Below are 15,457 nucleotides of genomic sequence, written 5' to 3' on the forward strand. Positions count from 1 at the left end.
AAAAAGCAAGTATTTATTACTTTAATTGTTGTTTATGTTCAAATTAACTGGTATGAAATTTGGATAGAAAATGGTATGTATCATGTTTATATTTGGGTTTTATTATTGGTGTATAAATGTTGTATAATTTAGGTATTTTTATTGTATATAAACCTGAGCCATATATGGTAGACATAATTTTGTTATATTTTTTGAGTTTATTGTTCATCTGCGGTTAATACATACACTTTTTATACACCAATAATACATTCACTGTTATAAGCTTAAAATACATATATTGTACTAAGCTTAAAATACATATACTTTAATTGTTGTTTGTGGGCAAAATAATTGGTATGAATTGTGTATAGTAAATGTTATGTTTCATTTTTTAATTTGGTTTTTATTATTTGTGTATCAATGTTGTATAATATAGGTATTTTTTTTTGTATATATACTTGAGCCATATATAACAAACATAATTTTTATATATTTTCAGTAGTTGTTCTCTTGTGGTAATACATATTCTTGTCATACACATTTAAAATACATTCACTGTTGTAATCTTTAAATAAATATAAAGTTCTAAGCTTAATTGTGTATTATTAAATTGTTTTCTTGGAAAGTTATGCATCGATATTCTTAATTCTGAGTCGAATAACATGCCTATGAAAAGGAATAAATGCTACTATTTTAAGACCTTTTCAGTGTATCAGATTTTCTCATAGTTTCGAGTTTGTTTAGTAATTTGTTATTTATTATATATTTAGGTAAAGAAGGTTCAAACCAGATTTTGTACTTACACCAACATCAAAGCTATTGAGCATATAAAGTTGCGATTAAAGTCTAAGAAGCAATTGCAGATGTTTAAGGAGTCCCCATTTGTTCATTTTCTTGATTTACCGAATATCAAGGTTCACCCACAACTCATTCGCAGCTTGATGTATGCGGAGATTGATAATGATAGAGATGATATGTTTATCATCAAGTTGAATGGAGAAGAGCTCTATTTTGGGATAAGAGAGTTTGCCATTATTAGTGGTTTGAAATGCGGCATGCCAAGTGAATTTGTTCGGGACCATAATTCACCAAACAGGTTAATGAATAGTTACTTTCCCAATCAACAAAGGGTACTCAAGAGTGAGTTGATAAGTTTTTATGAAGGAAGCATTTGTGTGGGTGATGATGATCTTGTAAAAATCTCCATTTTGTATTTTATTAGCACATTCCTATTCTCAACTGAGCCTTCCAAATCTTACGTATCTAGGCGGCACTTTGACTTAGTTGAGAGTGGTGAATATAGGAACTATCCTTGGGGAAACGATTGTTTTAACGAAACACTTGCTTCTGTTAGTCACCAATTGAGTGGTGATCCATCGTATTATAGGGTTGGGGGCTTTCCACTTGCTTTGCAAGTTTGGTTTTATGAATGTTGCTCGAAGGTTGATCCTTTTGTTGCTACTCGTATTCGAAACCACATTCCTCGCATTCTTAATTGGCAAACATCCCAAGATATATTGTACTTTGACTATCTGAAGAGGGGGATGTTCAAAACTTATGGGAATCAGGTAAATAAGAACACTTTCAACATCATACATACATTTTTCATTCACTTTTAATACACGTTTTAAATCTGAATGTTTTAATAGACTTGCTAACCTGCATGAATACACGTGTAATTTTTTGTATTTGTTAGGTGGTTTTTTCCAACATCACACCAGCAAACGATGAATTGCCACTTCTCACTGAGTTACCAGATGTACCACGACCACGTACTACCACAAGCGATACACCATCTGTACATGGTTCTGAGTTTGAGGCATTGAAGAATGAGGTTGTAAATGTAGGTATCGAATTCACTATTTTTTATCTTTTTTAAAAAGGTATGGAATGATTATGAGTCGGTTAACACATATATGGCTCATAAATTCTACTTCTTTATAGGTTCGTGAAGATTTGAAACTATTTCAGAAGAAGGTATTTGTCGGATATTATAAATTATAAAGTTCATTATTTTTTTTCTATTGAAATAAACAAATGATCATAAATTTATTGTTTACTGCTTATTTCAGGTAGAGGATGATTTTAAACAGTTGAAGCAACACTTGGATAAATCAATATTGGACATACTTACAGAGATCAAGTCCTTACATGGCAGGCATACGGAAAATAATGAATATGATGTTTTTTTTTTTTAAAAAAAAAAAACTTTGATGGATTTCCTCTATATTATTAATTCAATTTTAAATTAATAAAGCATACATTAATATATAGGGTACTAGAGGTGTTAAGGTTGTAGATGGAAAAAGAACCTATAGTGGTGACCAGAATGACAAGTATCATGACATACAAGCTGAGGTTGATCAACAAGCGGCTAAGGGTGTGGTTGGTGGGCTTGATGGAAGTGTGCCAATATCTGGTCAAGCTGCAGTATATTTGAAGACCCAAAGTAATCTTTTAATTTCAAGTAAATTATATTAATGTCCATATTTCACATCCTTAAATAGATATATCATAGATGTATCAAAATGTGTATGAAATTTTTTTCAGTTAATATTTTTTTAAACTTAATTATCATTCTTATTTTTGTATGAAACGTGTAGCTGGTATGCATGCTGGGATTGGTGAAGCATGTGATAATGATCGAGATGATCTAGAAGCATTGAAGAGTCTACATGATCAAGAAGAATTGAAGATTCAAGGTCATTCTTTTGGTTGATATAATTACAGTCTGCCATACGTACATCTAAAAATTCATATATGAAAACTATATATAAAGTGTATTAACATAACTTCTATTTAGTAGAGAATATATTGGCATCATTTCTCTAGGCCTTTTCATTTTAATTACATGACAATTGAAATTACTTTGTATGAATGTATGGTCTAAATCGAGTTTTAACTTAATCTTTCGAGTGTAGTCCATTTGGTGTTAATTATATTAGTAGGTATCTAGAAGCATTGAAGAGTCTCCATGATCAAGAAGAATTGAAGATTCAAGGTCATTCTTTTGCTTGATATAATTAGAATCTTCCAGACGTCCATCTAAAAAATCATATATGAAAACTATATATAAAGTGTATTAACATAGCTTCTATTTAGTAGAGAATATATTGGCATCATTTCTCTAGGATTTTTCATTTTAATTACATGACAATTGAAATTACTTTGTATGAATGTATGGTCTAAATAGAGTTTTAGCTGAATCTTTCGAGTGTACTCCATTTGGTGTTAATTATATTAGTAGGTATCATATTTCTCACCCATAAATCCATTCGGAAAACTATATAAAAAGTGTTGCAAAAAATATATTTAATTGTCAATTCAGTATTTAACTTCTGGACATAATTATTTATGCAAAATGTAGTTGGTGTGCATGATGGAGCCGGTGATAATTGTCTATTTCATCAAGAAGCCTCAATGATTCATACTGAACATGTTCCTAATTTAGGTAAGGACTTCACTGTTCATTGAAATGTATTTGTTTGACAGAGGGTTTTATGCAGTAGCTTTCCATTTATTTTCATGTATATATCTGATAGTATATGTGTTAATACTACCTGTTAACTTTCATGTACATTCATGCTTGACTTGTGAATTGTCTGAATCATGAACTTACTGTGCATGATGGGGATGTTAAATTGTATAGATGCTAACACTGTTAGTTTCATACAGTTTTTAAATATTTATGAAATATATTTTATTAAATTTTTTGAAATTTTGAATTTTGCAGATACTTCTTTAGATGATGTGGTTGTTGAAATTGATAAAATGGGTAGTTTCTGCAATTTTGTCTCCAAAACCCCTACTCTAGATGACATTGAATTGCCTGCATATAGCGAGACCCAGATTGTTGCTATTGAAAATAGTTACTATTCTAACAATGTCACTCCGGAACAACAGCCAAGACTCAGAAAGACTGGAAAATACAAATCATCTCCGTATGTTGGTTTTAGTTCAGCTGGCAGCAGCTCGGGTAAATCACCTATATATTTCAACATAAAACATCCTTTTGCAAATTACAATGGATTCGAAGTTGATGATGCACTGCTCAATGAATTTACATCTTGGGTATATGCTAAAGTCTCTAAACGAAAGAACAGGTATGTATAAAATATATTATTTATTTAACTATTTCTCTTGCAAACATTTATGGCTTTTTGCGTTCCAGAATTTCAGCATACACTTTAAAGGACAACAAGATTGTCAATCCTTATGATTTGGGAGTTAAGAAAGTTGACAAAATGGAGTAGTTCTACAATGTCATTCAAACTGGGAAAGCGTGGGAAGACTCGGTATGTTGTCTCCAAACTTCTGATTTGTTTATTTCATTTTTTATTTGTTGTATGAAAAATACTTTCAAGCTGAATTTTTGGGTGTTGCAAGAATGGTAGTTTATGTTGAGATGGCATTAGGATATGTGTGTGGCCATTGTTGGCACAAGTGCTATGTGGATTATATGATTTTGACGTTTATATGTATGAAATTTGTGTGGAATGTTGTTTTGAGATATCCATATGTGTATGAAATGTGCATATATCAGTATGCATATTATAAAAACTGATATATGACTGTTAAACTGAATACTTAATAACAGAATTTTTTTACCATTCTTACTTATATTTTAATTGACATTCTTTTTTCAGCATGTTGATGTCATTATGTATTACTTGAGGAAAAAAGCAAAGTATGGTCCAAATAACCCAGTGTACACAACAACAGATTGTTTTTTCATAAAGTGGGTTGAGGCTATCCACAAGCAGTACAAGGAATATAAAAATGATAAGCGTTTTATTACTGCTGATCATAATGTGGCAAAAATTATTCGTGGGTTTAAATTGATTGCAAATATTGCTTGGGATAGAGTTGATAATGTGCTCATCGCAGTCAATATAAGCAAAGAATACCATTGGGTGTTGGTTGTTTTATGTATGAAAAGAAGGTGTCTCTATGTATATGATTCATTCCCGGGTGGGGCGATGCATACTAATTCAATTCGAGAAGTTGTTGAAAGGCTGGCCACCATGATACCTCTCTTTTTCAATTGCACTAGATTTTATGGGAAAAGGAATGACATAAACTGGATAACTGAACCATCATATGTTGGGAAGAGCTTTGATGATCCTTTGGAATATGTCTTTGTGGATCATTTGCCAGAACAACATCCAGAATCTAAGTATGTATCTCTACTTTATATAATGTTTTTAACGTATTATAATGGTGTTCATACATATTAAATATTAACTGTTTCATTATGTTTGTGATTATTTACAATGATTGTGGGTTATACATATGTGCATTTATTGAATATATCAGCCAAGGTGTATTTGAAATTTCTGAAGAAGATTTTGATACCGCTCTTCATCGTCGGAGGTATGGTGCCCTGCTGTGGGATTATGCAAGAAAAAAGCAGGATGATGGAGCTATTAGTGAGAGTGAAGTAACAGGAAATGTTACCAGCAGATTGGGTGGTCCAAAAATTTGCAAGGAACCAGTACCTGAAAGGGAGAAATTTACCGAGACTGAAACGAAAAGTTTAGAATTCTTAGAATTAGTGACTAGTTATTAGTTTGTTGGTGTAAGAAAGATGATTTTTGTTGGTGTTGGCCTAAGTAGTTGACTGATTTTGTTGGTGAATTAAGTTTGATTAATATGATACTTTTATTATTCTTACACCTTATATCATTAGTTTTTAATTTGTTTACCAATGCAGTTATGTTAATACAGTTCTTAATTTTAAATCAATGATCCACCATATTTGTTCTCTAATACACAAAATATACAGTATCTATAATATACACATGTTTTCACATGAAGTATATAAATTATATTAAACCAATGATCAACCAAATTTGATCTTCTAATACATAAAATGTACAATATCCATACATATTTCATACATTATTTATACGATAATGATACAGTAAACAAATAAAATTCTTCCATCTTAATTTTTATACATTATTGATACACTAAACAATATAAGATTTTATACATCATGAAACGTGTTATATAGATATACAGATGTTGCATACATTATTTATACTATATTGATACACTAAAAAGATATGAAATTTGTTGTGTTTCATATATATATATATATGAAAATTGTTGTGTTTCATACGTTACTTATACAATAATGATACACTAAATGATACAATATCCATACATAATGTTGCATACATTATATATACATATGTTTCATACATTATTTATACAATAATGTATACACTAATGATACAATTTCCATTATATATGCAATCAATACGGTCATTTCTAATGTATGGTGCATACATTATTTATACAATATTGATACACTAACAAGAATTTTGATCATTCACTAACATAACACTTTCCTTTTAATATGAAACATGTTATGTCATACATTATTTATACAATATTGATACACTAAACAACTAAACTAATACCAACTAAAGCTCCTGATACATTATCTATACAATATTGATACACTAAACAACTAAAGTTCTACCGATTGAAGTTTTATACAATAGTGAGTTGTTAAATAGAATGCCATGATATTTCAACGGTTTTGATACAAATTTTACAGTCAAACTAAACAACTAAAGTTCTGATGCATTAAATATGCCAAAAAAATAAAAAAACTCCAACCAATTACATTGAAAAACAAGTTTATTATTACAACAACATGGAACAAAAAAAAATTCCAGCCATGAAATAAAAAAAAAATTCTTGCTAGCCATATTACAATAGACAATGCTGCGTCAAAATAAATTTAGAATTTATAAAGTAATGAGTGTCTACTAACAGTGAATGTAAAAAAATAAGAAAATTGGCTATATGGAAGTTAATTTCATTTGGGCAAATTACTACATGTCTTCTTGTTGTGCCCCTCTATGCCACACTTGCTACGTGTCATCTTTGCCCTCTTAAATTTCACCTCATAAAATGGTTTCATTCTTTTCAACGATGGCCTCCTTGGAGGTCTTTTAGAATCTGGTGGTAAAACAATTTGTTCCAACACATCAAATGGTATCTCCTATGTACTCTCGCATAGAAGAGGTTCCACTGGTATGGCATATGTATCTTTGAAATTTTTATTGCTGTAGTAGGCAGAGCAGTAGTCCTCTCCATGTTGGTGCCTGTACATTATAGCAGCCAAAGCATGTCCACATGGTATCTCATCAAGTTGAAACCTTCCACAACTATAAATCTTACTTCAAAGACACACAGTAAATCTCTTCATACCATCTGTCACTGTATGTAGGAATTCAGTGGAAGCCCTTACCTACCATAAAAAAGTTGGATCACAATTTAAATTCAGAAATTTAACAAAAAACATACAACATAAATACATACAACATACAACATAAATACATACAACATAAATACATAAATCATACCCTATTCATAAAGTTTAAATACTTACAGTCATACGGTGTGATAATTCCTTGTTATCCTCATAAGCTTCATTGTACTCATTAGTAAGATCAGTGAATGCATTTCTCCTTTCTTCACTGTGTTTTTCATTCCAAGTTTCAATCAATTGTCTCATGTAATCCATTAACTTACAGACTGGAAATTCTCTAGCTTTGGCAATGCTGCTGTTTATAGATTCAGCAATGTTTGAAGTCAACGTCCATGTCCTTTTCACTGTTGCATGTACCCGAGACCATTTATGATACCCACTATCAAATAAGTATACACCCAACTTCTTATCTATTGTGTCCAGCCTTCCCATGAGTTCACTAAATTCTTGAAGAGTGTATGCTTTAGCTAATGCAAAGTATAGTCTCCTGACCTGTTCTTTATTTCCCCCGCATTTCTTAAGTAAATTATTCCACAAATGTTAAATACATGCATAATGAGTCAGCCCGGGATATACTAATGCAGAAGCTTTCCATATACTATCATGTCTATATAATACAATGCACATATTCTCCCTTCCACCAAAAGCTATCCTAAATCTCTCAAAGAACCATGTCCAAGATGCATCATTCTCCGAATCAACTATTGCATATGCTAGTGGCAGTATACTACCTGTTTTTGTATAAAAACTATATGCAATCAATACGGTCATTTATAATTGAAATTTAAGCATAAATTTTAAAAAATAATAATACAAACCTCCTGGATCTAGTGTGCTTGCTATTAGCATAGTTCCTTCGTAAGTTGATTTTAGATGGGTGCCGTCAACAACTACTATAGGCCTACAATACTCCCATCCTCTAATACAAGGTTCCAATGCTACAAATGCATACAAGAAACGGTCTTCTGCTGTTTTTTCCAAACTAACAACTGAGCCCGGATATGTCTTTTCTAGGATGTAAAAGTAGCTCGGTAACTTATTGTATGATTCAGTTGGATCCCCTCGCAACATGTTTAATGCCTTTTCCTTGGCTCTATAAGCTTGCATGTAAGTCATTGTTAAACCATGTTGTTTCCTCATATCTAATGCTATATCTTTTGGTGTGTATACTCTTTTTGGATCTTCATACTTATCCATTATCATAATTCCAACAACCGCCGTAGTTGTTTGACGTCTTGAATAAATCCTATCCTTTAATGAGCATGTATGTTGTTCACAAAATGATCTAATTTTGAAAAGCCCTGAATCATTCAAACTTGACGATTTAAAACTCCAAGAGCAATCGTCCGCAGGGCACTCAAGACAATAGCTATTGTTGGAAGAAAGAAAAAAATCAGAAACAAATTTTATATACAGTTTTCATACATATATCATACAACAATCCTAAACATAAATAATTGAAAGGATTGTTTAAAAATTATATCTTACATATTATTCAACATATTGAAATAACATTAATATTCATACCTTTTAGAACTAGATCTTCTAACCCAAAATTGGAATTGTTTCGAAAAGGCGTAGTTCTTCATAACCGCAACAATTGTTTCCTTGTCCTTATAAATTTGTTTTTCAGCAACAAATTCATATCGATATTCGCTTATAATTCCATTTCGTTCACATTCCACAACCTCAAAATCAACACTGGGAACCATGGCATTCAACTTATCAGTTTTTCCATCGTGTGAAGGTACGGATTGTATAGAATTCGAACCGCTGCCTCCATCGTCTTGGATTTCAATTAAATCCAAAGCTACATCCCTCAATGTAATACATAAAGGATACTTACTGAAGAAGTTTTGTTTTCCTTTTTTTGGTCTAAATATACATGGACACCCATATCGTTGTGTATGGTCATTGGCGGGCATCTGTCACTAACAATGTATTTAATCTCCAATCCTTGAATTGTTGTATCTATTCCTAGTTGAGCAGCAATCACTGTTACCAAACCACTAAACTTTGATTTGGAATCGTATAATATTCCTTCAACTTCAAAATTTACGTATCTACCTGTCAAAAAATTAAAACAAAATACACATTATACGAACAATATGATACAAATATAATACAAAGTGCATATACACTAACTACACATTACATAATCAAATATATACATATTAGATTCATCATTCATACATATTTTATACACAACTATACATATCATATGGTTTTAAACGACAAAAAAATAATAAAAAATAACATGAAAAAAAAACAAAATAATAAGAAACTCAGCATTAACATATGAACACCTGATGCGTCCCATCTTCCATTGTGTTGTACCATTATTGAATGAATTGTCTCATCTGCCATTGAAACATACACAATTTTTTATCCGGAACTTTGATATTGAATGTTTTATGAATTCTGCAATTTTCAACTACAGTTAAATGAATTTTCAAGACTCTTCAACCATGATGGTGAAAATATGGTTTCTACTTTAAATTGTCGTGGATTGCTGAAATCTGGGAGAAAAAAAAGGGGAGAGAAATTATGGGGAGCAGGATACTAATCGGTTACACCGCGATCTTTGGGTTTTCTTGTACCGTATATTAACTTCTTTTACTGTATTTGTTATTTTGTATAGGGTTTGTAAGTTTTCTAATCTTATTTTTTGCAAACTTGAAAGTATTGGTATTTTTTGTAAATACTCCCTCTATATATGTATATATATGTAGTCAGCCCATATTTTTTTGCGCGGATTGCCGTTCTTTTGGCGTGGTCTTTAAATTTTGCCCCTCATATTTGTGATCTTTAAATTTTACCCCCATATTGCTGGCCTTTAATTTTTGTCTTTCGCGTTGCAATCCTGAGCTTCGCGCAGAAATAATGAGGTTCTAAGTTCGAACCCCCGCTCAAGCATAAATTAAAAAAAAAAAATCGCAAAGCAAGGTTTGGGTCGTGTGTATGTCGGGTCCGGCATACACTTGTTAAGGAATAGCCAAAGTTATGCCGGACCCGGCATACTCATGCCTTATGGGCAGACTTGGCATAAGTATGCCAGGTCCAGCATAACTTTGGTTATTCCTTAATAAGTGTATGCCGGGTCTGGTATACTTATGGCAGACTTTTAATTAAGCCTTAACTAAAAGTCTTTTCCTTGTTATGCCTTATGGGGCAGACTTTTAGTTAAGACATAACTAAAAGTATGCCTCACAAAGCATAACTTTTCCTTAAGACATATGTTGACACCCAATTTTGTCCCTCCCTTATTTAATTTTATTCACTCGGGCATCTAAATTTATTGGCGAGCTAAATACTTTATTTTCACTACTATTATTTTCACTACTTTCATTTTCAACATCACGAGCATTACTTTATCACAAATTTTTAAATATTCGTCATCGTTCCATTTTTTCGGGTTTAGAATCGTTAAAATTAATTACAAGACAACACTTTGTTAAATCCTTATTTTCTACATATTAATTATTAATTGTCTTCACATAGTATATATTGTACTAGTTACTAAATTAGAAACCCAAGAATAATTAAATAGAGGAGGAAGAATCAACAAATTTCACCTCATAAGCAATTGCTCGGAAGTATATCAATGTTGGACTCATTTTGAAGCTCGTATTTTAAAACAACGTATTATAATTTTTATTTCATCAAAATATTATTTTACAAGGGGTAAATTCTTGATAATAGCTATCTACCCCAAAAGAAAAAAAGAAAGAAAAAAAAAGAAAGAAAGAAAACTTTGCATTTGTATTCCTCTTTCCATTCCACGCCACACATCTCCCCACAATCTGATTTCTTTTTCCCCTTTTTCTTTAATGGGCTCCACATTTTTTTGTTTTTTGACTACATCTCAACATCTAACCTAATTTCTCTTTCTTTTTTCCCTTTCACCCTCACAGCCGCACACCCCTTCTCCCTTCTCTCTCACGCTCCCTCCACCTCTCCTTGTCCTCTGCTCTTTCCACTTCCCTCTGTTCCCCATGCCTGTCCTCCTCCGCTCCTTCGTCTCTCTCTCTCCTCATATTTCTCTATAAAGAACAAAATCACTCAACATAAAAGGGGGGTTTTTTTTAGAACAGAGAGGATTTGGATTAGCAAGAAACCCGAATCAACAAGGAGCTGGAACCGCAAAATCCCTACAAAAAAACATCAATTTTAATCATAAAAAGGAGCCTTACTCGAAGGATAACAACCAACAATCACTCAACCTTTTTCGTTTTTGGTTTTGAAACTTTAACTACTTTAATCGGGTTCGTTCGGTTCGAGCGTAGATTCGAGACGTCGACACCAACTTCACTGCGCACAAAAAAGGTAAACTTCGACACATTTATCGCTTATCGTCTTTAATCTCTGCTCGGTTTAAGAATTGAAGTTATTCTGCCGTCTTTAGTAGTTATATATTTTCTTTGTTGCTGTATCGTTTGTTTGATGTTTGGGAGCTGTTAGGATATGATATTAATCGCCAAAACAATGGAATTCGAAAGATGTCTGTTGTAGTTGGATGATTAGAATGAATTTACAGGATTTGGGACATATTTAAAACCGCATACACATAGGATATACAGTGGGTTATCAAGATAAGAAGAAAATATACATTCGATATACATTTGATATACACACCACTGTGGGTATATCTTAGGTATATTACGTATATGATTAAAACAGGCCAGCATTGTCTCTCTTTTACTCTATTTGTTCAAATAATATACCCTATCATGAATGTAATCCGCTTAGATTTAAATACGATAAAATGATTATACAACATGTCGGTATTGGTTGTTGAAATCTGTTTGGTTCCAATCCGAATTTTGTGTTTAGTTTTCCTGACCAATGTTCTGGTATTAACATATTTGTTGCTCTTTTTTTTTTTGTTGTTCCATTGTTGTCTTTTCATTTCATTGCTTCAAACAATCCATATGCAATGAACTACAGGTTTATAGCTGCTGATACACTTCAAAAAATCATAGTCATGTTTGTGTCAGCCGTTTGGTCAAGAATTAGTTCAAGAGGGTCCCTTGAATGGTCCATTATTTTGTTTTCACTTTCCACTTTACCAAACACTTTAATTATGGGAATACCTTTGTAAAAGGTATATATAGTAAGGAATCAATGAGTTTAACGGTGCAAATTGTTGTTCTTCAGGGAATTATTTGGTACACTTTGATGCTTTTTTTTGTTTGAGTATAGAGGTGCTAAAATGCTTATTGCTGAACATTAAGCGGTTTTCCTTAAAATTGTTTAAGGCAGTTTAGGCACCTGATGACTATATATTTACATAGAATATATATGCTCTGCCGATTTATTTGAGTTCGTGTTTTATATGTTTTAACATTATCCATTGATCGTATACTAATCCTTTTTCTTTTTATTTTCTATGCATGACATCTCGCATACGAGTCCGAGCGACTTGTCATCTCCTCCCGCATTTGGCTTCGGGCAAAGCCCAACAAAATCTTCTCGAGTCAGCCCACCTGCAGCGAAAAAATAAAATTCTGGGCCGAGGCCCATAGCAGTGGCAGCGAACAGCAGCAGCCCAAAATGGGCTGAGCCCATTTAAATCATTTTACTCCCCTATTTTATTTTATTTTGTGCATTTAATTGGTAATTGTATGACTGATACTTTTACTTGTTTATTTGCTTAGATTAAGTAAACCTTAGCGAAATTAGTGGGGTTTGGGTTTTAATAATGAGTAGTTAATTTAAGGAAAATCAACTATTAATTCCATAAGTTTCAACTACTTATAATATCTATACTGTCATTTTCTATTATTAGAATAATTTATTTTAGAATGGCATGACTACATACTTTGAGAATCAAGATTTACTCTTACTATCTTAGAAGTTTAAAACGTAATCAATCTTATACTAACGTTAACTTAATTCTAAGAAATGAAAAGCCAATTTTAACGGATAGCCCTTTTCACTTTAATTCCTTTCCAACACTTGAAATACATAATTATTTGAAACAATCTCAGCACAATATATATATTAAACTACTAATATTTATATGAAGCCTTTAATATTTATTCAACATTAATCTTAATAACTCTTTGAATTTGTGAGTCGCATGGCTCACTTTTCTCCAAATACATATAAACATCACATATTCTGTCTCTTTTAGTTTACTTTAACTAAACTCTTTATACAAATTACCGTGTTTTCTACAAGTATTATTTTAAACAACACTATTACACTTTCATTTAAAACTTTAACAACATTTATAAGTCGTATTTTAAAATAACATTAGAAGTATTCTTTTATACAAATTATTACCTTCTACAAATCCTATTTTTTCAAACAACATTTCTATATATCTACCTGTAACTTTAACTATATTTACAAAATTATTTTCTTTCCTACAATACTATATTTACACTTAGCCTAATCAATCATAAGTCCGGTCGGTTAACCATTGTTAATGGGTCTTAAAGGGTGCCTAATACATTCTCTTTAGACTAATTGAACCCTTACTTAGAATCTTAAGTTTCGCAGACCTTAAACAGGGCTAACTTTAAAAAAATAACTTTAATAAACTTTAGGTGTCCTAATTCACCATAAATAATTAGGTGGCGACTCCTTAAAACCAAAAAAACATAGGAATCTCCAATACGTCGTACTTCTAACTTTAACTCTTCCGGGTTAAAATAGGGTGTGACAGCTTAGCGACTCTGCTGGGGAGATACCTAGGTTCTAACCATAACGGACTTAGTTTAAATAGGTTGTGTGTTTATTACTTGTTAACTGTTTTTACGTGCTATTAATTGTTTTGTTTGATATAAACTGTTTATGTGTTACTTGCTTTGATAAAATTGTCATTCCGTTCATATTTCCTCCACTTCTGGATAACTCACACATATTCACACACTTGAAACGCTTTCGCGGTTCGCGCCCGTTCACTACTAAATTATCCCTTTAGTTGGATTGATCTTGTGGATTTAGTCGATCAGCGGTGCAGTCGACGGCCACATACTTTCCACTCCCAAGTTGTCCGCTTGGGGGAACCTTGTGTCATAAGAAGCCAACTCTTAGTCAGCCTAAGATAGAACTAAACCAACACACTTTATTAAGAACATACATTTCATAACCTAGGAGGTTTAATACCCTTGGTATATTAAGCCCATTAGATGACTTTTACCCGAACGTCCAAGCGGGTTCACGACCCCGAGTGACACCAATCATACTTTATATGCACGTTTGAAGGATAACTGTGCCTAAATATTGACTATTTGCTCTAATTAATTAAACTTTAGGAAGGAGAGAATGACTAACGTTTCTATGACAGGTATGCATTTGCATCGGAGTACAACAAATGACGAAGATCAAGGGCATCACAAATGGATCTAGAAGTTAGGCATATAAATTTTATTTACTTTATTTAGATTAGGAAACACTTTATGTTGTATTCATTTGACATGTAATAAATATTACATTATTTTGTACTTTATTTTTTGAGAAATAGAATCTGTTTAATTAATCAAAGCAACGGGATGACATATTATGGCACACTTTACCCTTCAAACAAACGTTAGGCCTACCTCTGGCACAAAGAGGTCAAATGCATATTAGGAAGCGTTATTATTTTTTGATATAATCGTTTACATCTGTTTGACAACTTGTTTGACTCTATTTGATGAATTATTTGCCACATGCCTTACTTGACTTTACGTGATCATGACTTTACCTAGATATGTTCACGAGACTAACATCATTTATACTTTATGTTTCTTATTCCCAAAAGAGAGTTGATTCGTGTTGACACTCGATGGACGACCATCCTTACATCACAAGGTCAAAGACATCATCGTTACCTCAACGCAGCTGGGTTGTTCAAGGAAAGGCAAATATTACGTCTGATCCAGCTGCACTTATTTCAACTGGTCCGGAAAACATCATGGTTTCTAATGATCCCCCTGAGACTTCTGAACATGGCACCACTATCCAACGGGATGAACATTTCGCCCGCCTAACTCAAGAGATTGAGGATCTACGCAGAGAACTGAATCGGGTTAGAAACATGACCAACTCATCTGTCACATTCCAAAGTCCGCCTCCTGAACCTAGGGATGTCGCACCAAACCCGCCTCGTTTTCCATCACTTGAATCTCCAGCCCCTGAACATTTTCCTCCGCAAAACATTGTACCTACCCGTAACAACTTACCTCCAACCTACACTAC

General features: G+C 32.5%; 2 protein-coding genes and 1 long non-coding RNA gene across 3 annotated transcripts; 2 read left to right on the forward strand and 1 right to left on the reverse strand.

The window, feature by feature from the left end:
* The first annotated feature begins 756 nt into the window (after positions 1 to 756).
* Positions 757 to 2,702, forward strand: LOC132625148 (uncharacterized). The gene is made up of 5 exons (XM_060339962.1): positions 757 to 1,547; positions 1,676 to 1,822; positions 1,924 to 1,956; positions 2,052 to 2,428; positions 2,583 to 2,702. The coding sequence occupies exons 1-4, from the start codon at positions 843 to 845 to the stop codon at positions 2,175 to 2,177; spliced, it is 1,011 nt and encodes a 336-aa protein (XP_060195945.1). The 5' UTR covers positions 757 to 842; the 3' UTR covers positions 2,178 to 2,428; positions 2,583 to 2,702.
* A 1,061-nt stretch (positions 2,703 to 3,763) lies between these two features.
* Positions 3,764 to 5,142, forward strand: LOC132625044 (uncharacterized). Its single transcript, XR_009576624.1, has 3 exons — positions 3,764 to 4,082; positions 4,151 to 4,274; positions 4,626 to 5,142. It is a non-coding gene; the product is annotated as an uncharacterized LOC132625044 (long non-coding RNA).
* A 2,035-nt stretch (positions 5,143 to 7,177) lies between these two features.
* Positions 7,178 to 9,634, reverse strand: LOC132624702 (uncharacterized). The gene is made up of 7 exons (XM_060339441.1): positions 9,574 to 9,634; positions 9,161 to 9,334; positions 8,795 to 9,077; positions 8,086 to 8,636; positions 7,886 to 7,998; positions 7,388 to 7,783; positions 7,178 to 7,246 (listed from the first exon to the last, which is right to left on the reverse strand). Exons 1-7 carry the CDS (start codon positions 9,632 to 9,634, stop codon positions 7,178 to 7,180), a joined length of 1,647 nt encoding a protein of 548 aa, XP_060195424.1.
* Positions 9,635 to 15,457: the final 5,823 nt, after the last annotated feature.

The sequence above is a fragment of the Lycium barbarum genome, chromosome 12, assembly GCF_019175385.1.
Source record: "Lycium barbarum isolate Lr01 chromosome 12, ASM1917538v2, whole genome shotgun sequence".
In the NCBI taxonomy this organism is placed as follows: Eukaryota; Viridiplantae; Streptophyta; class Magnoliopsida; order Solanales; family Solanaceae; genus Lycium; species Lycium barbarum.